General features: G+C 44.4%; 1 protein-coding gene across 7 annotated transcripts; it reads left to right on the forward strand.

Annotated features, from left to right (window-relative positions):
• Positions 1–401: 401 nt before the first annotated feature.
• Positions 402–4985, forward strand: LOC125513720 (uncharacterized). 7 transcript variants are annotated; one of them, XR_007286100.2, is made up of 7 exons: positions 402–776; positions 1342–1375; positions 2000–3551; positions 3661–3757; positions 3852–3912; positions 4433–4507; positions 4695–4985. XR_007286100.2 is itself a non-coding variant. In XM_048678893.2 (6 exons), exons 1-5 carry the CDS (start codon positions 622–624, stop codon positions 4458–4460), a joined length of 1866 nt encoding a protein of 621 aa, XP_048534850.2. In that variant the 5' UTR covers positions 402–621; the 3' UTR covers positions 4461–4507; positions 4695–4985. The 7 variants fall into 7 exon arrangements, 6 of the variants coding, with proteins under 6 accessions (XP_048534850.2, XP_048534849.2, XP_048534851.2 ...); XM_048678893.2 differs by lacking the exon at positions 3852–3912; XM_048678892.2 differs by lacking the exon at positions 4433–4507 and having other exon boundaries at positions 4695–4829.
• The last annotated feature ends 19844 nt before the right edge of the window (positions 4986–24829 follow it).

Genomic DNA, 24829 nt, shown 5'->3' on the forward strand with positions numbered 1-24829 from the left:
AACCATGCCTCTCACAAAAAAAACTTTTTTTTGATTTTTTTTGTCAAAAAGCTAAGAAAGACAGGTAGAAAACCGAAAAGTCAAAAAAACCCCTCAAAACCATTAAAAAGCCGAAAACACATGCGAAAAAATAAAATAAAAAACAAAATTCGAAGGAAGACATGTGGCGGCGGTTGGGCACGCGCTAATTGGCGTGCTCTAAGCCCATCCATGTAATCGTTGGAAGGCTCTCGAAGGAACGCTACTCAACTTGCTATCGAAGAAAACTAGTTGCTCTAGAAGAAAAGAAATAAACATATGTGCTAATGGGCCGCGCCAGTGGCTGGCCCATGTAGAGAAGCTTCACGGCCCAAGCCCAAGAAAGCCCCGTGCCGGTCCGGCTCTCCAACCCGTCGCTCTCGCTCACGCCGCCGGTCGCGGCAGCCGTCAGGCAGGCAACCCAACTCGCCGGTCTCTGGATTCTCTCGAGGGCACCTGGCTGGCGGCTCCAACTACCGGAGCTCCCTCGCCGTCCGTTAGGCTCTCCAGCCGTTACTACCCACCACCACCATCTCTCTCCCTGCTTTGGTTCCCTCCTCTTACCATCTCCACAATCGTCCCGACCAAGCGTACAGCCCTGTGATGGACTTCTCCGTCGAGGATGGCAAAAGGCTATGGTCGCTTGTTCGGAAGCAGGTGGTCCTGGTCGACAAGAAACGAAGGTGGTTGGAGTCGATGACTCCCAAATCGGATGGCTGCAACATACGACTGAAGCGACCAAAGTTCTTGGCTGATGCGTAGGTTTGCGGCACTTCCTTATTTCTTCTGATAGTACTGTGATTCGGTTTTCCTTTTGTTTCTGGATGTTGCTCATAGCGACAACGGTTGTTGCAGTTTATCACACTGCCATGCTGGTCGTGGCAATCTAAATGGAAATTCTATTTGCTGCCGCTATGGTTTAGGGAAAGTGATTCATCTCTACAATCTTTTATGTTCGATGCTTAAACGTATGTTGCATATAATGTCGTTTCCGTCTCCGGGTGGTTTAGCTTTCTCCCTGCTTAATATATTTACATGTATGCTGTCCTGCATGTTATTGAAAAATACTCCCTCGGTCCCATAATCATATTGGTTGTAATAAGATCTTGGATTTTTTCTATATTGGTTGTAATAACGTCTTAGATTATGGGGCGGAGGGAGTAATAACCAATGTCGGTTTTCAGATGATATAGACCCTAGTCTTTTGAAAGAAAAAAAAATCCCCAGATGGCAAGATGCCTGCATTTCTTTGGCCAACAGTTGCAACCGGTTGTATGTAGTAACAAGAAAGTCTAATTGCTAGCCTTCTGTGGTTATATACAGGTTCTTGGCTGAATCAGATATACGGAGTGACGAAGTAAGTTCTTGCTGTTGTAAGAATAACTACAGGTTATACCTTATATAGCTTGTATCTATTTCCGTTCGGGCTAACATGTACTCATGTTAATGTAAAAGAAAAATATATAATGGATATACAATTTGTACAGCTACAAGTTACTAGACAACATTTCTATGTAAGTGATCAAACGAGACACTTGGCTTCGTATAAATGTTACTACTTACCTCTGTTCCTAAATATAAGACGTATTTAGGAACAGAGGTAGCATTAAACAACTCAGATGTATATTCAGTAATTTGATTTTTATAATGTGGAATGATTAGAACTATTGTAAATAATGCCCTATGGGGTGTTGTCTAGCTGGGATCTTCTGTATATGGCATATCATGTGAACTTTACCATACTATTCTTGATTTATGGGCATGGTTACATTCTAGTCACATTGACAAAATTTCCTAGCGTTGTAATTTTATTTACTTACTATGATATTACAACAAATACAAAACATGTTTGACATGTGGTTTCTGACAAGCCACCTCAATAGCAACTTCGGCTGCATTAGTTCCATTGTTCAGTTCATGCTTCCCTAAATATGCTATTTTTTAGAGATATATACGTATGACTTAAGGACTTTTCTTTCAGGTGTCTTGCGAAAAAGTGACAGCCAATGTTGCAAAAAGTTATGGTCTGCAGCGCGGTGGCCACAACCATCACTTGGTTCAGGATGGTCTCAGGCTTCTTAACTTACCAAGAGGGGAAGATGGCTCATTGAGTCCAGAAAGTCTGAACATTATGCATAGCACAATCAATAAGTTAAGCAATGGAGCACTTCAATCAGTGGCTAAAATCATCAGCCGCACCAACTGTAGTTTTAATAAGACTAGACCACTGTTAAGAGAAATTGTAACATACCATCTTCCGTGTTACTTAGCCAAGCTGGATCATGAAGATGTCATCATGTTTGAGTTGTCTGAAATTTTGAGAAATCCTGGCAGCTACCAATCTGATTCGTTGAGCCTTGTCACACCTGTGTCACCACTGCTTCTGTCATCTATCAACCAAGCTTTGGATAGACTTGATGGGATTCCTGACCAAGCTCTTGTTGCAGTGAACAGGAAGCTCATAGGAAAAACATGTATGCCGAAATTCTGGCATGTGCCTCGGTCTTCCAGTAGAGGGCATCTTATTGAAATAGTGAGGAAAAGATGCAAAATGATTATAGCGCGTATTGAGGAAGGTTACATGCCAAAGAGATTAGCAAAGGCCATGTCAGTGGTGAACCTATACTGGAAGCAGAAGTTGAGATCCATGGATATTTCTCAGTTAGAGTACTTCCCCTTTTCAAAAGAAACAGTGTCTTTGCAAAATGATATCCTGAATGCTCTTTGGTTGCTTCCAAAACTCCAGCATGATGACCTAAAATTGCTGCGTCCCATATTGGACCCAGATCCTAAATTTCGAAAGATGCAATTTAGAGTATCTTTGAGGAAGTACTTGTTAGAATGCTTGTTTGAATCTGATGAAGGTGATTTGCCAGATGAGGCCCATCAAGCCATAGCCTTTATAAATCGGATTTCTCAATGTGAAAGTGCCTGTCTGACAGAACGAAGGAAGAATGCTGAAGTAGATTCTGTATTGAATGTAAGCAGTCAACTCAGAGCTTTGGCATATTATGATACCGATGACTGTTCAGACGCGGACAAGTTGATGAGCTTAGGGAGTGTCAACTGCACTGGGGATAATGATTTCATACTCCCTGAGACCAACTATTTCCACTATAAATTTGAGCAGCATATGGATGAGCCTTGTTCTTCGAATAGTACACCCAAAGTTGTTGATATGGACGAGTGTTGTTCGGCTGAATCTACCAGAGCTGCACATCATGTTCAAGAAGCTGAACATCTAGGTTCCAAATTAGAGGAGGTTTTCAGGAAACCATGTGAAGGAACTGAAAACTCTGGAGCCACTCCACATTACAGAGACAACCTTGCTTTGGAGGAGGCTGTTGATACCAATCATTTGAAGACGCCAGTGCACTCTAAGGATCTCTCCGAGATCTGTGATGAAACTTCAACAGCAGCCCACATGCTCATTGGACAAATTTTGGATAAATGGCTACTTGTAGAGAACGGCGAAGTGGAAGAGCTCACCAGACATTATCTTGGAGGGGGCTTGGTTTCTGAAGGTCCACAAGGTACGTTGCGGGGTATCATTGTAGCTTCTCTGTTGTCCTACTCTTCTCAGGTATATGTTGCATGTGTGAAGTCGAGAGTAAGCTGATTGGCTTCTTGTTCCTTTGCTAGACACTAGAGAATTGCTGAATGTAACAGATAATAAGAACCTGAAGGGTGACATTCTAGTGCATGCCGTGGAACGCATCTTGCCCAATTTGCCGAGAAGGTTGTCTACTTTCCTGCCCTCCCGTCCTTGCATGTACAGTATGATTCTCTTTGAGTTGCACATAATAATATATTTAATTCCTTGCATTCCGCAGTTGCATTGACCAAGTTAAGAGGCTAATGACCTAGCAGGTGCATTGCGACAACGCTCTGCAGGTGCATTACAGATAGGGACTTGGTGACTTGTTTCTGCATTTTTTTTCTACCGGGAATCCTGCCTACGCTAATCTGCGAGTTTGTGATTAGTTCGTCTCCAAATACTTGTATCTCGTGATATACTGGCCATCGATTTATTTTTCTTTCTGAAATGTGCTGATTTAAATAGAAACTATTAATACATTGTGAAAGCGTATCTCATGAGATCTATCAGTATCAGTTTGGTGTTATCAGTATTCTTTATACATTGATAGTGAACCTAAAAATGTTTGACGGGCCTAAATTTAGAAAACACGTATTTGCCATGGGTTGCATGTCAGCCCCAGTACATATTGTTAAGATATACATTTTGGTACGGAGGGAGTAGTAAATAAGTGCAGGCCACCGGACAGGCAGCGTTGTTGTTCTTTTCAGTGCTCTCCGCTGTGTCCGTGAGTAGATTTGTGTGCATAAAGAAGTGCATTAACCTATAACATGTGTTAATCACATAAGATCATCATAACAACCTTCCTTTTGGCAGGAGAGGGGCTATTTTAGTTGCAACCTGAGGGACAACAAGCAGGAGGAATTGGTCAACTGGAGTGCTAGATTCAGGGCAAGTTTGCCGAAGCACTTTCATTAGTTCCATCGATAATACCAGGACTGGAGAACTAAAAGCCCTTGTAGATGCAAGTTGTGTGCTATTAAACCAAAAAATTTAAGTGCACAACATAGTACTGTTAAAAGTTCGCATGGTCAATTTTCACACGATTTCTAACTTCTTAAATCGGAATTTTTTGCAGGAACAAGATTGACAGCGGCCTCTTGGATTGCACTCTTAATAAAGCTTCAAACTCAAGGCCTTCGATATTTGTAAAGTTTTCCAGGAAGAAGATTGCCTGTAGCATCTTGGAGTGCACTAATATTAATAAATAAACCCTTCAATATTTGTGTCGCCCAAAGGCTACAAATTCTGTAATTTACACAAATACTTAGTATTTTCTCTACCTAAATATGAGTGTGATGTTTCAGATCATATATATTCCCAGTATTATTAAGACATCATGTATGTGAAGTTATTTGTGCCGTTCCAATACTACTTTTTGTGAATCTTTGAATCTGCCCTTCCTTTTGTGATGCACTCGTAAGTATTTGGCAGATTTGAACATGCACTCATCTAAAAGCTCACTCGTTTCATTTATGTTTTCACTATAACAATTCAGGGACCTTGATTCTGATTTGTCAAATGTAATGTTACATGAGAATAAGCATGCTTCATTAGGAAAAAAATAAAGTTGATTCAAGCAATAGAACCATGTCGCCTCTGGGAGGGACACGGGGATCGGGGGAGGTTGGTGAAAAGAGGTTCCTATGTATTGCCTCTTTGGATTGATCCCAAGGGGAAAAGATGAACAAGTATTGATCCTTTGTCTTCCAGTGGTAAAGGAGTATACAAACCAATGTTGTTGGAAAAATGAGCAAATTACTATGAGATTTAATCCGAATAAATAGGAAATAGATCATGACAGCAATAGCAGAGATTAAACTAATCATGAGAACTAGCATAGTAGATGAACAGGTCACATCTAGGGTACATACTAGAAACAAGAATTCTACCACGATCTCGAACAAAAAGGATAGAATAACATACGGTGCAGCGGGTGCAGCACCGCCGACGTTGATGTTGTCGCCCATGTCGTCGAGGATGAGGTTGCCGAGGTCGGGGAAGAAGTCGTCGTTCGCGAAGTCGTCGCTGCCAGCAGTCGCGCGAGTGCGCTCCCCAAAAACCTGATCGCCCCTCTCCCGTACAGGATCCGGAGGCCTACTGTCCCTTCTCCCGGTGCACGTCGAAAGGAGGGATGGAGAAGACTTGCTTGGCTGCGTAATGATCTGGAACGGTGGTGAGAAACCATACGAAGCAGCGTCGGCTAGGGTAGACGTCTGCCTGACTATATAGTGCGGGCCGAGTAGGTCGTGGGAGTAAACCCCACGTCCGAGTCGTCACGATCCAAAAGAATCGGAAACTGTTCAGTAATTAATGCGCCCGTTAATTAAATTAATGAATGACTCATTAATTTTTCCCGAGTAGCAAAAATATAGACAACGTGCATAGCTCTGTCCTCGGCTCGGCTCAATCCCGCAACCCGTGGCGCGGCGCGGCGTGGCGTGGCGTGGCGTGGCGCGGCGTGACGAGGTGAGCGAGGAGGAGGAGCGCGCGTGTAGGTCTCCTCTTCTCATGCTCATACAAGTGATAGAAGAGCTCACCTTATAAAGAGGTGCAACTCTCTCTCAACTTCCGGGGTGGGACTAAACTTTAGTCTCACTCACTCCACTCACATGTGTGCATGAATGGGCCAAGAGAATTTCAAAATTTTAGTTGGGCTTTGGGCCAAATGCCTACTAGCAAAATTCCAACAATCCCCCACAAAGTCTCATTGGCACATCTCATCATTTAGTTCCAAAACATTGTTTATATACCGGTGCTTAGTGGAGACTGTGAAGTTGAACTTTCACTTAGAGATTTATGCTACACTAGATCACAACTTGAATAGTGGACTATGCCTTGAACTACAAGTTTTCTGCGAGACTAGTTTCACACAAATTCTTGACCGATACTGGGCTGCCGCAAGGCTTCCCCGCGGGTGGAGCGTATACGTCATACTCCAGGGCCTTTTCATGAATTTATTAGAGAACACCCAATTCTCACAGACTGCGACGTTAACAGTCAAATTCATATAGGTGTGTTCCTCAGAAGATGTTCTGCAGGACAACATCTCTGCTTACCCGAATAAGCCACTTGGAACACATTAAGATAAGTATCAACCTGCCATGCAGATCAGGAGAGTATTGCATCTTCATGGAGTGAGATAGGTAATATAGGGATACTCTCCTCCTAGCTGACCAACAACTTGTCTCCCACTTCTACTTCACGGGATCTCCGATCACATAGAGTGGGTTACCACTATGGACAAATCATGCGGTGGGTCTCAGACCCATCTCCATCGATGCATTATCTATCACATTACGTGATAGACCCTTTGTGAAGGGGTCTGCCAAATTTTTCGACGTTTGGATATAATCCAACGTAATAACTCTGGAGTTCCTCAATTTTCTGACAGATTTCAGTCTCCTCTTCACATGCATTGAGGACTTCATATTGTCCTTAGAACCGTTTATCTTGACGATCACAGTTTGATTATCACAGTTCATCAGGATAGGGGGGATTGGTTTTTCAACTATAGGTAAGTCCATCAAGAGCTCACGAAGCCACTCTGCTTCAACAGTGGCAGTGTCTAATGCTGTGAGTTCTGCTTCCATAGTTGACCTCGTTAAGATGGTCTGCTTGCAAGACTTCCAAGAAACAGCGCCATCACCAAGTGTAAAAACATAACCACTTGTGACCTTAATCTCATCAGCATCAGATATCCAGTTTGAGTCACTATAACCCTCCAGTACCCTTGGATACCCGGTGTAGTAAATCCCATAGCTCGCGGTGCCTTTCAAATAGCGCATAACTCTCTCAAGCGCATGCCAATGATCATCTCCCGGTTTTGACACAAACCGACTCAGCTTGCTAACAGCAAACGAGATGTCAGGCCTCGTGGCACTCGCCAAATACATAAGCGAGCCAATAATCTGAGAATACTGTTACGCCCTCGATGCGGCTATAGCTCCCACGTGTCGAGGCACGACTTAGAGACATAACCGCATTGAAAGCAATGTCGCAAGTTAGGCAATCATCACAACATCCCATGTAATGTATAATAAAAGGGGGAGATACATAGTTGGCTTACACTCGCCACGTCACATCAAAGTACATAAATAACATCCATCATTCAAACACTCATGGCCCGACTACGGCGCCAAACTAGAAAAGAACCCAACATGCGACAAGGCTCCGAATCAAACCCCAACTAGGCACCACTACTGATCCTCAGGAAAAGACACGTAGTAACGCTGAGAGTCTTCGTCGAACTCCCACTTGAGCTCGTACTCGTCACCTGGAGCGGAATCACTTGGACCTGCATCTGGAGTTATAGTATCTGTGAGCCACAGGGACTCAGCAATCTCGCACCCTCGCGATCAAGACTATTTAAGCTTATAGGAAGGGTAAGGAAAATATATATGTGGAGCTCCAGCAAGCGACTAGCATATATAGTGGCTATCTTATTCGCAAAAGAGAGCGAGAAGAGGAGGCAAAGCACGAGTGAGGAACTAAAGAGCAACCTGCGCAAACATTACTCCAACACCGTGTCCACTTCCCGGACTCCGCCGAGAAGAGGCCATCACGGTAACACACTCAGTGGATTCATTTTAATTAATTAAGGTTCAAGTTATCTACAACCGGTCATTAACAAATTCCCATCTGCCCATAACCGCGGGCACGGCTTTCGAAAGTTCAATCCCTGCAGAGGAGTCCCAACTTAGCCCATGACAAGCTCTCACGGTCAACGAAGGAGTAGACCTCCACCCGAGACACACCGATCAGACTCGGTAACCTGGTACAACAAGACAATTCGACAGGTTAAAACAAGACCAGCAACACCGCCCGAATGTGCCGACAAATCCCGATAGGAGCTGCACATATCTCGTTCTCAGGGCACACTCAGATGAGACTAGCTACGAGTAAAACCAGCCCTCAAGTTTCCCCGAGGTGGCCCCGCAGGCAGCTCAGTTCAGACCAACACTCAGAGGGAGCACTGGCCCGGGGGGGGGGGGGTTTAAAATAAGATGACCCTTAGGCTCCGGAGACCCAAGGGAAAAAGAGGCTAGGTGGCAAATGGTAAAACCAATGTTGGGCATGGCTGGAAAAGCTTTAATCAAGGCGAACTATCAAGGGGTTCCCATTATAACCCAACCGCGTAAGGAACGCAAAATCCGGGAACATAACACCGATATGATGGAAACTAGGGCGGCAAGAGTGGAACAAAACACTAGGCGAGAGGCCGAGCCTTCCACCCTTTACCAAGTATATAGATGCATTAAGATAACATAGCAATATAATGATATCCCAACAAGTAAATAAATGTTCCAACAAGGAACGGCTCCAATCTTCACCTGCAACTAGCAATGCTATAAGAGGGGCTGAGCAAAGCGGTAACATAGCCAATCAACGGTTTGCTAGGACAAAGGTGGGTTAGAGGTTTGACATGGCAATTTGGGAGGCTGACAAGCAAAAGGTAGGCATCGTAGCATTGGCATAGCAAGAGTGAGCAAACTAGCATAGCAAAGATAGTAGTGATTTCGAGGGTATGATCATCTTGCCTGCACAGTTGTCAGAGTTGACTGGATCCTCAAAAGCAAACTCAATGGGCTCCTCGTTAGCGAACTCGTCTTCCGGCTCTACCCAAACAAGACAAACAGGCAACAAGGATACAATCAACCACGTGCAAGACCAAGCAATATGATGAAATGATGATATGCTATGCGGGATGCGATGCGGGATGCAAAATGCAAGATATGACAGGAAATGCATGAAACTGGACTCAACTTGGAAAACCAAGTGTGCCACTGGAAAGAGGGGATGAAATCGCTTGAAAACGATATAAAGATCATTGGGATCGGAGTTACGGTTTGGAAATGGCAAGCGTTTTAAGAATGACACCGGTCTGCAATTTACAGCAAGTAGGCATCTAAACGCAACGAAACGAACATGCTACAGCCACCAAACATGACAACAAAATATATGGCAGGGATGCACAAAAGATGATTAACAAAAGACTAGCACTGAGCCACGGCCAATTCATCCATTATGAGGTTCAAACAAGCGTGTCAAAAACGCAAATGCAAAACAGATTTCAGACTTAGTGAAATTAACACTAGTCTGAAATTTCAGATCACGAAGCCCTCTTCGGAGCAGCAAAACAACATGATACATGACCTGATTATGACAAGGAAGTACATGGCATGGAGCTACTCAACAATCTTAACAAAAGTCTCAAAGTGACCTGGGGCCAAAAGGGTTTACAAAATATACTAACGGGCACACGAACATAGCTAAAACACAAACAGTTTACAGACTTGGTGAAAACTGAGACATGCTGAAATATAACTCACGAAGGCATGTAAACGAGCTCGATGCACTCACTACGGTGCAAGTCATGGCAAGGCAAGTATACATCCATTAAGAAGGCACAAAATGCTAGCTATACATGGCAAGAACAATGGCATATCATGCACGGATCAACTACAATAGCATCGGCAAAATCGCAAACGAGTTGACGATCTGTCCAGATTCACCATGAAGCAAAAGTAGAGCTCGATTGACTCAAGCTAGGGTGCTCCATAATTGCAAATAAAGACATGGATGGATATAGCATAACAAGATTAACAAAACTCCCTTACTGATCATCCTCAAAAGAGGCACGGATCACTAGGAAACAAGCTGAACATATGGCATCATGAACTAAATAATCCCAGACTTAGTGAAAACTACTAAGTCCCTGAAAACAGATTTACCGGGTGCCTTACTTTGCAAGCTTGCAAAAGTCACCACACACATCCTAAAAATGCATGGGTTGCACCTCTGGAAAGAAGACAAAATCCTTAACAAAACATATGAAGGACTCACAGGCATAGCATGCACACAATAATCATGGAAAAAATGACAAAAGTCTAAGATGAACTAGCAGATCTGACAATCAACTCACGAAGCCTCCTTCTAACAGCATTTCGGGAATCAAGATGCACTCAAATGAAAATGATGCAATGGAATGAAATGATGTACTCGTCGAGACGAACATTTTGATATGCTATATGCCCAAATCGGAGCTACGGATGCGGAGATACGACCGGTCAAAGTTTGCATAAAATTAGGGTTTCGGGAGGAGAAAGTCAACCGAGATGCTCAGATCTAAATCCAGATCGGGGCTGCACTGTTCATCGGGCGCGTTCTTCGAGGTTGGCCGGAGCCGGAGTCGAGGGAGGAGGCCGGAGCAGCGGGGAGAGGCCGGTGAGGGGGCGGCCGGATCCGGTGGTGGCCGAGGCGGCGAGCTCCGGCTCGGGCGGCGGCGTGGCCCGCGGCGGCGGCATGGTGGGGCGGTGTCGGAGCCGGAGAGGCGGCCCGCGGCGGCGGAGAGGCGGCCCGCAGCGGCGCCGGTCGCCGGAGGTGGAGCTTCGGGCGGCGGCGGCTGGAGACGAAGGCGCGGGGGCGCGCGGGGGCTACGGGCTCGCGGGGGCCCGGCTTGGGCCTCCCGGGCCTCGGCGGCGGCTGGCGGCGGGAGCGCCACGTGGCGGCGCGGGATTTGCGGGGCAGCGGCGGCGATTTTTGTCCGGCCGGCACGGACGTGTCCGGCGCGGCGCGGAGATCTTTTTTTTTGGCTAGGGTTTCAGAGAGGGAGAGATCCGAAATGGAGGGGGGTGTATTTATAGGCATAAGTGGAGCTAGGAGAGTCCAAATGAGGTGCAGTTTTCGGCCACGCGATCGTGATCGAACGCTCTAGGACATGGAGCAGAGTTTGGTGGGTTTTTGGGCCAAATTGGAGGGGTGTTGGGCTGCAACACACACGAGGCCTTTTCGGTCCCTCGGTTAACCGTTGGAGTATCAAACGAAGTCCAAATGACACGAAACTTGACAGGCGGTCTACCGGTAGTAAACCAAGGCCGCTTAGCAAGTCTCGTTCCAATACGAAAATGTTTAATCCCCACACACGAAAGAAAGCTAGAAAAGACCATCGGAGGAGAATGGAGCGCCGGAATGCAAAACGGACAACGGGGAAAAAGCTCGAATGCATGAGACGAACACGTATGCAAATGCAATGCACATGATGACATGATATGAGATGCAAGACAACGAAAAACAACACACGGAGACAAAGACCCGAACCCGAGAAATAAATATAACTTAACGCCGGAAACGGCAAGAGTTGGAGTACAAATTGGGAAAGTTACATCCGGGGTGTTACAAATACCTCAGTTGATCTCTAGCAATCTGTCGATTCTTTCGAAACAACACACTAGCATCATATGGAGTTGGAGAAGGTGTGCAGTCGCTATACCCAAAACGACTCAAGACCTTTTCCACATAGTGAGACTGAAGCAGTGTGATCCCACCATTCTCATCTCTTAACAGCTTGATGTTTAAGATAACATCAGCTACTCCTAGATCCTTCATCTCAAAACAGCAAGATAAGAAATCCTTAACCTCCTTGATTAAATCAAGTTTGGTTCCAAAGATCAATATGTCGTCGACATACAGACAAAGAATAACTCCTTCGCCCCCACCATAGCGATAGTACACGCACTTGTCACCATCGTTTACTACAAAGCCGGCAGCAGTTAATGTTCTTCCGAACTTATCATGCCACTCTTTAGGAGCTTGTTTAAGGCCATATAAAGACTTTAATAGCTTGCACACCTTTCCTTCCTGACCAGGTACTACAAAACCATCTGGCTGATCCATGTAAATTTCCTCCTTCAACTCTCCATTGAGGAAAGCTGTCTTAACGTCCATTTGATGAACGAGAAGACCATGTGAGGCAGCCAGTGATAGTAGCACCCGAATTGTGGTCAGTCTAGCCACTGGTGAGTAAGTATCAAAGAAGTCTTCACCTTCTTTCTGGGTATAACCCTTGGACACAAGTCGCGCCTTGTACTTTTCAATCATAACATCAGGTCTAAGCTTCTTCTTGAACACCCACTTACATCCTACAGGTTTGTTGGGTTTCGTAGTAATTTCAAAAAAATTCCTACGCACACGTAAGATCATGGTGATGCATAGCAACGAGAGGGGGAGAGTGTGATCTACGTACCCTTGTAGATCGACAACGGAAGCGTTAACTTGGTTGATGTAGTCGTACGTCTCCACGGCTTGACCGATCAAGTACCGAAACTACGGCACCTCCAAGTTCTAGCACACGTTCAGCTCGATGACGATCCCCGGACTCCGATCCAGCAAAGTGTCGGGGAAGAGTTCCGTCAGCACGACGGCGTGGTGACGATCTTGATGTACTACCGTCGCAGGGCTTCGCCTAAGCACTGCTACAATATTATCGAGGATTATGGTGGAAGGGGGCACCGCACACGGCTAAGAATATGATCACGTGGATCAACTTGTGTCTCTAGGGGTGCCCCTTGCCTCCGTATATAAAGGCTCAAAGGGGGGGCCGGCCGGCCAAGAGGAGGCGCGCCAGGAGGAGTCCTACTCCCTCCGGGAGTAGGACTCCCCCCTTTCCTAGCTGGAATAGGATTCGCGGAGGGGGGAAAGAGGAGAGAGAGGAGGAAGGGGGGCCGGCCCCCTCTCCTTGTCCTATTCGGACCAAGGGGGGGGGAGGGGCGCGCGGCCCATCTCTGGCCACCTCTCCTATCTCCCACTAAGGCCTACTAAGGCCCATATACCTCCCGGGGGGTTCCGGTAACCTCCCGGTACTCCGGTAAAATCCCGATTTCACCCGGAACACTTCCGATATCCAAACATAGGCTTCCAATATATCAATCTTTATGTCTCGATCATTTTGAGACTCCTCGTCATGTCTGTGATCACATCCGGGACTCCGAACAAACTTCGGTACATAAAAAATGCATAAACTCATAATATAACTGTCATCGTAACCTTAAGCGTGCGGACACTACGAGTTCGAGAACAATGTAGACATGACCGAGACACGTCTCCGGTCAATAACCAATAGCGGAACCTGGATGCTCATATTGGCTCCTACATATTCTACGAAGATCTTTTATCGGCCAGACCACATAAAAACATATGTTGTTCCCTTTGTCATCGGTATGTTACTTGCCCGAGATTCGATCGTCGGTATCCCATACCTAGTTCAATCTCGTTACCGGCAAGTCTCTTTACTCGTTCCGTAATACATCATCCCGCAACTAACTCATTAGTTGCAATGCTTGCAAGGCTTCAGTGATGTGCATTACCGAGAGGGCCCAGAGATACCTCTCCGACAATCGGAGTGACAAATCCTAATCTCGAAATATGCCAACCCAACATGTACCTTTGGAGACACCTGTAGAGCTCCTTTATAATCACCCAGTTACGTTGTGACGTTTGGTAGCACACAAAGTGTTCCTCCGGCAAACGGGAGTTGCATAATCTCATAGTCATAGGAACATGTATAAGTCATGAAGAAAGCAATAGCAACATACTAAACGATCGGGTGCTAAGCTAACGGAATGGGTCATGTCAATCAGATCATTCAACTAATGATGTGATCCCGTTAATCAAATAACAACTCTTTGTTCATGGTTAGGAAACATAACCATCTTTGATTAACGAGCTAGTCAAGTAGAGGCATACTAGTGACACTCTGTTTGTCTATGTATTCACACATGTATTATGTTTCCAGTTAATACAATTCTAGCATGAATAATAAGCATTTATCATTATATAAGGAAATAAATAATAACTTTATTATTGCCTCTAGGGCATATTTCCTTCAGTCTCCCACTTGCACTAGAGTCAATAATCTAGTTCACATCACCATGTGATTTAACACCAATAGTTCACATCTTTATGTGATTGGTTCACATCTCCATGTGACTAGCACCCAAAGGGTTTACTAGATTCAATAATCTAGTTCACATCGCTATGTGATTAACACCCAAAGAATGATCATGTTTTGCTTGTGAGAGAAATTTAGTCAATGGGTCTGCCACATTCAGATCCGAATGTATTTTGCAAATTTCTATGTCAACAATGCTCTGCACAGAGCTACTCACTTTCAATATGTATCCAGATTGAGACTTAGAGTCATCTGGATTAGTGTCAAAACTTGCATCGACGTAACCCTTTACGACGAACCCTTTTTGTCATGTCCATAATCGAGAAACATATCCTTATTCCACTAAGGATAATTTTGACTGCTGTCCAGTGATCTACTCCTAGATCACTATTGTACTCCCTTGCCAAAATCAGTGTAGGGTATACAATAGATCTGGTACACAGCATGGCATACTTTATAGAACCTATGGCCAAGGCATAGGGAATGACTTTCATTCTCTTTCTATCTTCTACCGTGGTCGGGCTTTGAGTCTTACTCAATTTCACACCTTGTAACACAGGCAAGAACCCTTTCTTTGCTTGATCCATTTTGAACTTCTTCAAAACTTTGTCAAGGTATGTGCTTTGTGAAAGTCCAATTAAGCGTCTTGATCTATCTCTATAGATCTTAATGCCTAATATGTAAGCAGCTTCACCGAGGTCTTTCATTGAAAAACTCTTATTCAAGTATCCCTTTATGCTATCCAGAAATTCTATATCATTTCCAATTAGTAATATGTCATCCACATATAATATCAGAAATGCTACAGAGCTCCCACTCACTTTCTTGTAAATACAGACTTCTCCAAAAGTCTGTATAAAACCAAATGCTTTGATCACACTATCAAAGCGTTTATTCCAACTCCGAGAGGCTTGCACCAGTCCATAAATGGATCGCTGGAGCTTGCACACTTTGTTAGCTCCCTTTGGATTGACAAAACCCTCTGGTTGCATCATATACAACTCTTCTTCCAGAAATCCATTCAGGAATGCAGTTTTGACATCCATCTGCCAAATTTCATAATCATAAAATGCGGCAATTGCTAACATGATTTGGACAGACTTAAGCATCGCTACGGGTGAGAAGGTCTCATCGTAGTCAATCCCTTGAACTTGCCGAAACCCTTTTGCGACAAGTCGAGCTTTGTAGACAGTAACACTACTATCAGTGTCTGTCTTCCTCTTGAAGATCCATTTATTATCAATGGCTTGCCGATCATCGGGCAAGTCCACCAAAGTCCACACTTTGTTCTCATACATGGATCCTATCTCAGATTTCATGGCCTTAAGCCATTTATCGGAATCTGGGCTCATCATCGCTTCCTCATAGTTCGTAGGTTCGTCATGGTCAAGTAACATGACCTCCAGAATAGGATTACCGTACCACTCTGGTGCGGATCTCACTCTGGTTGACCTACGAGGTTTGGTAGTAACTTGATCCGAAGTTACATGATCATCATCATTATCTTCCTCACTAATTGGTGCAGGAGTCACAGGAACAGATTTCTGTGATGAACTACTTTCCAATTATGGAGCAGGTACAGTTACCTCATCAAGTTCTACTTTCCTCCCACTCACTTATTTCGAGAGAAACTCCTTCTCTAGAAAGGATCCATTCTTAGCAACGAATGTCTTGCCTTCGGATCTGTGATAGAAGGTGTACCCAACTGTCTCCTTTGGGTATCCTATGAAGACATATTTCTTCGATTTGGGTTTGAGCTTATTAGGATGAAACTTTTTCATATAAGCATCGCAACCCCAAACTTTAAGAAACGACAAATTTGGTTTCTTGCCAAACCATAGTTCATAAGGCGTCGTCTCAACGGATTTTGATGGTGCCCTATTTAACGCGAATGCAGCTGTCTCTAATGCATGACCCCAAAACGATAGTGGTAAATTGGTAAGAAACATCATAGATTGCACCATATCTAGTAAAGTACGATTACGACGTTCGGACACACCATTACGCTGTGGTGTTCCAGGTGGCGTGAGTTGCGAAACTATTCCGCATTGTTTCAAATGTACACCAAACTCGTAACTCAAATATTCCCCTCCATGATCAGATCGTAGAAATTTTATTTTCTTGTTACGATGATTTTCAACTTCACTCTGAAATTCTTTGAACTTTTCAAACGTTTCAGACTTATGTTTCATTAAGTAGATATACCCATATCTGCTTAAGTCATCTGTGAAGGTGAGAAAATAACGATATCCGCCACGAGCCTCAATATTCATCGGACCACATACATCTGTATGTATGATTTCCAACAAATCTGTTGCTCTCTCCATAGTACCGGAGAACGGTGTTTTAGTCATCTTGCCCATGAGGCACGGTTCGCAAGTACCAAGTGATTCATAATCAAGTGGTTCCAAAAGTCCATCAGTATGGAGTTTCTTCATGCGTTTTACTCCAATATGACCTAAACGACAGTGCCACAAATAAGTTGCGCTATCATTATTAACTTTGCATCTTTTGGTTTCAATATTATGATTATGTGTATCACTACGATCGAGATCCAACGAACTATTTTCATTGGGTGTGTAACCATATAAGGTTTTATTCATGTAAACAGAACAACAATTTATTCTCTTACTTAAATGAATAACCGTATTACAATAAACATAATCAAATCATATTCATGCTCAACGCAAACACCAAATAACACTTATTTAGGTTCAACACTAATCCCAAAATTATAGGGAGTGTGAGATGATGATCATATCAATCTTGGAACCACTTCCAACACACATCGTCACCTTACCCTTAACTAGTCTCTGTTTATTCTACAACTCCCGTTTCGAGTTACTAATCTTAGCAACTGAACTAGTATCAAATACTGAGGGGTTTCTATAAACACTAGTAAAGTACACATCAATAACATGTATATCAAATATACTTATGTTCACTTTGCCATCCTCCTTATCCGCCAATCACTTGGGGTAGTTCCGCTTCCAGTTACCAGTCCCTTTGCAGCAGAAGCACTTAGTCTCAGGCTTAGGTCCAGACTTGGGCTTCTTCACTTGAGCAGCAACTCGCTCGCCGTTCTTCTTGAAGTTCCCCTTCTTCCCTCTGCCCTTTTCTTGAAACTAGTGGTTTTTTTCTACCATCAACACTTGATGTTTTTCTCGATTTCTACCTTCGTTAATTTCAGCATTACGAAGAGCTTGGGAATCGTTTCTGTTATCCCTTGCATATTATAGTTCATCACGAAGTTCTACTAACTTGGTGATGGTGACTAGAGAATTCTGTCAATCGCTATTTTATCTGGAAGATTAACTCCCACTTGATTCAAGCGATTGTAGTACCCAGACAATCTGAGCACATGCTCACTGCTTGAGCGATTCTCCTTCATCTTTTAGCTATAGAACTTGTTGGAGACTTCATATCTCTCAACTCGGGTATTTGCTTGAAATATTAACTTCAACTCCTGGAACATCTCATATGGTCCATGACGTTCAAAACGTCTTTGAAGTCCCGATTCTAAGCTGTTAAGCATGCTGCACTAAACTATCAAGTAGTCATCATACTGAGCTAGCCAAACGTTCATAACGTCTGCATCTGCTCCTGCAATAGGTCTATCACCTAGCGGTGCATCAAGGACATAATTCTTCTGTGCAGCAATGAGGATAAACCTCAGATCACGGATCCAATCCGCATCATTGCTACTAACATCTTTCAACACAATTTTCTCTAGGAACATATCAAAATAAACACAGGGAAGCAACAACGCGAGCTATTGATCTACAACATGATTTGCAAAATACTACCAGGACTAAGTTCATGGTAAATTTAAGTTCAATTTAATCATATTACTTAAGAACTCCCACTTAGATAGACATCCCTCTAATCCTCTAAGTGATCACGTGATCCAAATCAACTAAACCATGTCCGATCATCACGTGAGATGGAGTAGTTTCATTGGTGAACATCACTATGTTGATCATATCTACTATATGATTCACGCTCGACCTTTCGGTCTCCGTGTTCCGAGGCCATATCTGTATATGCTTGGCTCGTCAAGTATAACCTGAGTATTCTGCGTGTGCAACTGTTTTGCACCCGTTGTATTTGAACGTAGAGCCTATCACACCCGATCATCACGTGGTGTCTCAGCACGAAGAACTTTCGCAATGGTGCATACTCAGGGAGAACACATCTTGATAATTAGTGAGAGATCATCTTAAAATGCTACCGTCAATCAAAGCAAGATAAGATGCATAAAAGATAAACATCACATGCAATCAATATAAGTGATATGATATGGCCATCATCATCTTGTGCTTGTGATCTCCATCTCCGAAGCACCGTCGTGATCACCATCGTCACCGGCGCAACACCTTGATCTCCATCATAGCATCGTTGTTGTCTCACCAATCTTATGCTTCCACGACTATCGCTACCGCTTAGTGATAAAGTAAAGCATTACAACGCGATTGCATTGCATACAATAAAGCGACAACCATATGGCTCCTGCCAGTTGCCGTTAACTCGGTTACAAAACATGATCATCTCATACAATAAAATTTAGCATCATGTCTTGACCATATCACATCACAACATGCCCTGCAAAAACAAGTTAGACGTCCTCTACTTTGTTGTTGCAAGTTTTACGTGGCTGCTACGGGCTTAAGCAAGAACCAATCTTACCTACGCATCAAAACCACAACGATAGTTTGTCAAGTTGGTGCTGTTTTAACCTTCGCAAGGACCGGGCGTAGTCACACTCGGTTCAACTAAAGTTGGAGAAACTGTCACCCGCTAGCCACCTTTGTGCAAAGCACGTCGGGAGAACCGGTCTCGCGTAAGCGTACGCGTAATGTCGGTCCGGGCCGCTTCGTCCAACAATACCTCCGAACCAAAGTATGACATGCTGGTAAGCAGTATGACTTATATCGCCCACAACTCACTTGTGTTCTACTCGTGCATATAACATCAACACATAAAACCTAGGCTCGGATGCCACTGTTGGGTTTCGTAGTAATTTCAAAAAAATTCCTACGCACACGCAAGATCATGGTGATGCATAGCAACGAGAGGGGGAGAGTGTGATCTACGTACCCTTATAGATCGACAACGGAAGCGTTAACTTGGTTGATGTAGTCGTATGTCTCCACGGCTCGACCGATCAAGTACCGAAACTACGGCATCTCCGAGTTCTAGCACACGTTCAGCTCGATGACGATCCCCGGACTCTGATCCAGCAAAGTGTCGGGGAACAGTTCCGTCAGCACAACGACGTGGTGACGATCTTGATGTACTACCGTCGCAGGGCTTCGCCTAAGCACTGCTACAATATTATCGAGGATTATGGTGGAAGGGGGCACCGCACACGGCTAAGAATATGATCACGTGGATCAACTTGTGTCTCTAGGGGTGCCCCTTGCCTCCGTATATAAAGGCTCAAACGGGGGGGGGGGGGGGCGGCCAAGAGGAGGCGCGCCAGGAGGAGTCCTACTCCCTCCGGGAGTAGGACTCCCCCCTTTCCTAGTTGGAATAGGATTCGCGGAGGGGGGAAAGAGGAGAGAGAGGAGGAAGGGGGGCTGGCCCCCTCTCCTTCTCCTATTCGGACCAAGGGGGGAGGGGCGCGCGGCCCATCTCTGGCCACCTCTCCTATCTCCCACTAAGGCCTACTAAGGCCCATATACCTCCCGGGGGGTTCCGGTAACCTCCCGGTACTCCGGTAAAATCCCGATTTCACCCGGAACACTTCCGATATCCAAACATAGGCTTCCAATATATCAATCTTTATGTCTCGATCATTTCGAGACTCCTCGTCATGTCCGTGATCACATCCGGGACTCCGAACAAACTTTGGTACATCAAAAATGCATAAACTCATAATATAACTGTCATCGTAACCTTAAGCGTGCGGACCCTATGGGTTCGAGAACAATGTAGACATGACCGAGACACGTCTCCGGTCAATAAACAATAGCGGAACCTGGATGCTCATATTGGCTCCTACATATTCTACGAAGATCTTTTATCGGTCAGACCGCATAACAACATACGTTGTTCCCTTTGTCATCGGTATGTTACTTGCCCGAGATTCGATCGTCGGTATCCCATACCTAGTTCAATCTCGTTACCGGCAAGTCTCTTTACTCGTTACGTAATACATCATCCCACAAATAACTCATTAGTTGCAATGCTTGCAAGGCTTCAGTGATGTGCATTACCGAGAGGGCCCAGAGATACCTCTCCGACAATCGGAGTGACAAATCCTAATCTCGAAATACGCCAACCCAACATGTACCTTTGGAGACACCTGTAGAGCTCCTTTATAATCACCCACTTACGTTGTGACGTTTGGTAGCACACAAAGTGTTCCTCCGACAAACGGGAGTTGCATAATCTCATAGTCATAGGAACATGTATAAGTCATGAAGAAAGCAATAGCAGCATACTAAACGATCGGGTGCTAAGCTAACGGAATGGGTCATGTCAATCAGATCATTCATCTAATGATGTGATCCCGTTAATCAAATAACAACTCTTTGTTCATGGTTAGGAAACATAACCATCTTTGATTAACGAGCTAGTCAAGTAGAGGCATACTAGTGACACTCTGTTTGTCTATGTATTCACACATGTATTATGTTTCCGGTTATACAATTCTAGCATGAATAAGAAACATTTATCATGATATCAGGAAATAAATAATAACTTTATTATTGCCTCTAGGGCATATTTCCTTCAAGGTTTGCACCCATAAGGACAGTCAGTGATCTCCCAGGTACCGTTAGCTAAGATGGAATCCATCTCGCTACGTATAGCTTCCTTCCAGTAGTCAGCATCAGGAGATGCATAGGCTTCTGAAATAGTCCTGGGTGTGTCATCCACAAGGTACACAATGAAATCATCACCAAAGGACTTTGCAGTCCTCTGTCTCTTACTCTTCACAGGAGTTCCATTGTCACCCTCAACAGGATTCTCAACGTGTTCCATTGCAATGGTGGGTTCAGGAATTACAGTGAATTCCTCACTAGATGGAGTAGGTATCTCCTGATTTGATGAACTCGACATATCCTTCATAGGAAATATGTCCTCAAAGAAAGTTGCATCATTCAACTCCATAATCGTACCAACAAGCATGTCGGATACCTCAGATTTTATTATCAAAAATCTAGAGCCGATGCTATGAAAAGCATAGCCCAGAAGAACACAATCCACGGTTTTTGGTCCAAGCTTGCGCTTCTTGGGAATTGGTATATTGACTTTCGCCAAACAACCCCAAGTACGTAGGTAAGAGAGTTTCAACCTTTTCCTTTCCCATTCCTCAAATGGAGTCATGGTCTTATGCTTTGTGGGAACTTGGTTTAGGACATGACACGCAGTCATTAGCGCCTCCCCCCACCATTCCTTGGATAGACCCGAAGTGTCTAACATGGTGTTAACCATATCAGTTAGAGTTTGGTTCTTTCTTTCAGCTACCCCATTTGACTGGGGTGAGTAGGGAGGCGTCCTCTCATGGATTATACTGTTGGGGAACGTAGTAATTTCAAAAAAAATTCCTACGCACACGCAAGATCATGGTGATGCATAGCAACGAGAGGGGAGAGTGTTATCTACGTACCCTCGTAGACCGGCAACAGAAGCATTGACACAACGTAGAGGAAGTAGTCGTACGTATTCCCGATCCGACCGATCCAAGTACCGAAGGTACGGCACCTCCGAGTTCTGCACACATTCAACTCGGTGACGTCCCTCGAGCTCCGATCCAGCAAAGTGTTGAGGGAGAGTTTCGTCAGCACGACGGCGTGATGACGGTGATGATGTTCTACCGACGCAGGGCTTCGCCTAAGCACCGCTATGATATGACCGAGGTGGAATATGGTGGAAGGGGGTACCGCACACGGCTAAGGAACGATCACGAAGATCAACTTGTGTGTCTTGGGGTGCCCCCTTGCCCCCGTATATAAAGGAGGGAGAGGGGGAGGTGCGGCCGGCCCAAGGGGTGCGCCTGGAGGAGTCCTACTCCCAACGGGAGTAGGACTCCCCCCTCTTGCCTTGTTGGAAAAGGAAGGGGGAAGGGAGAAAGAGGAAAGGGGGGCGCCGCCCCCCTTCCTTGTCCTATTCGGACTAGGGGGGAGGGGGCGCGCGGCCTGCCCTCCTCTTCTCCCTTAGGGCCCATGTAGGCCCAATAACCCCCCGGGGGGGTCCGGTAACCCCCCGGTACTCCGGTAAAATCCTGATTTCACCCGGAACATTTCCGATATCCAAATATAGGCTTCCAATATATCAATCTTTATGTCTCGACCATTTCGAGACTCCTCGTCATGTCCGTGATCACATCCGGGACACCGAACAACCTTCGGTACATCAAAACACAAAAACCCTAATTACGATCGTCACCGAACTTTAAGCGTGCGGACCCTACGGGTTCGAGAACTATGTAGACATGACCGAGACATGTGTCCGGTCAATAACTAATAGCGGAACCTGGATGCTCATATTGGCTCCTACAAATTCTACGAAGATCTTTATCGGTCAGACCGCATAACAACATACGTTGTTCCCTTTGTCATCGGTATGTTACTTGCCCGAGATTCGATCGTCGGTATCTCAATACCTAGTTCAATCTCGTTACTGGCAAGTCTCTTTACTCGTTCCGTAATACATCATCCCGCAACTAACTTATTAGTTGCAATGCTTGCAAGGCTTGAGTGATGTGCATTACCGAGAGGGCCCAGAGATACCTCTCCGACAATCGGAGTGACAAATCCTAATCTTGAAATACACCAACCCAACAAATACCTTAGGAGACACCTGTAGAGCACCTTTATAATCATCCAGTTATGTTGTGACGTTTGGTAGCACACAAAGTGTTCCTCCGGTAAATGGGAGTTGCATAATCTCATAGTCATAGGAACATATATAAGTTATGAAGAAAGCAATAGCAACAAACTAAACGATCAAGTGCTAAGCTAATGGAATGGGTCAAGTCAATCACATCATTCTCCTAATGATGTGATCCCGTTTAACCAAATGACAACTCATGTCTAAGGTTAGGAAACATAACCATCTTTGATCAACGAGCTAGTCAAGTAGAGGCATACTAGTGACACTCTGTTTGTCTATGTATTCACACATGTATTATGTTTCCGGTTTAATACAATTCTAGCATGAATAATAAACATTTATCATGATACAAGGAAATAAATAATAACTTCATTATTGCCTCTAGGGCATATTTCCTTCAGTCTCCCACTTGCACTAGAGTCAATAATCTAGATTACACAGTAATGATTCTAACACCCATGGAGCCTTGGTGCTGATCATGTTTTGCTCGTGGAAGAGGCTTAGTCAGTGGGTCTGCAACATTCAGATCCGTATATATCTTGCAAATTTCTATGTCTCCCACTTGGACTAAATCCCGAATGAAATTGAAGCGTCTCTTGATGTGCTTGGTTCTCTTGTGAAATCTGGATTCCTTTGCCAAGGCAATTGCACCAGTATTGTCACAAAAGATTTTCATTGGACCCGATGCACTAGGTATGACACCTAGATCGGATATGAACTCCTTCATCCAGACTCCTTCATTTGCTACTTCCGAAGCAGCTATGTACTCCGCTTCACATGTAGATCCCGCCACGACGCTTTGTTTAGAACTGCACCAACTGACAGCTCCACCGTTTAATGTAAACACATATACGGTTTACGATTTAGAATCATCCGGATCAGTGTCAAAGCTTGCATCAACGTAACCATTTACGATGAGCTCTTTGTCACCTCCATATACGAGAAACATATCCTTAGTTTTTTTCAGGTACTTCAGGATGTTCTTGACCGCTGTCCAGTGATCCACTCCTAGATTACTTTGGTACCTCCCTGCTAGACTTATAGCAAGGCACACATTAGGTCTGGTACACAGCATTGCATACATGATAGAGCCTATGGCTGAAGCATAGGGAACATCTTTTATTTTCTCTCTATCTTCTGCAGTGGTCGGACATTGAGTCCTACTCAACTTCACACCTTGTAACACAGGCAAGAACCCTTTCTTTGCTTGATCCATTTTGAACTTCTTCAAAACTTTGTCAAGGTATGTGCTTTGTGAAAGTCCAATTAAGCGTCTTGATCTATCTCTATAGATCTTAATACCTAATATGTAAGCAGCTTCACCGAGGCCTTTCATTGAAAAACTCTTATTCAAGTATCCCTTTATCCAGAAATTCTATATTATTTCCAATCAATAATATGTCATCCACATATAATATCAGAAATGCTACAGAGCTCCCACTCACTTTCTTGTAAATACAGGCTTCTCCAAAAGTCTGTATAAAACCAAATGCTTTGATCACACTATCAAAGCGTTTATTCCAACTCCGAGAGGCTTGCACTGTTGGGGAACATAGTAATTTCAAAAAGTTCCTACGCACACGCAAGATCATGGTGATGCATAGCAACGAGAGGGAAGAGTGTTGTCCACGTACCCTCGTAGA

This window comes from Triticum urartu, chromosome 6A (assembly GCF_056163025.1).
Source record: "Triticum urartu cultivar PI428250 chromosome 6A, HENAU_Tu73, whole genome shotgun sequence".
NCBI lineage: Eukaryota > Viridiplantae > Streptophyta > Magnoliopsida > Poales > Poaceae > Triticum > Triticum urartu.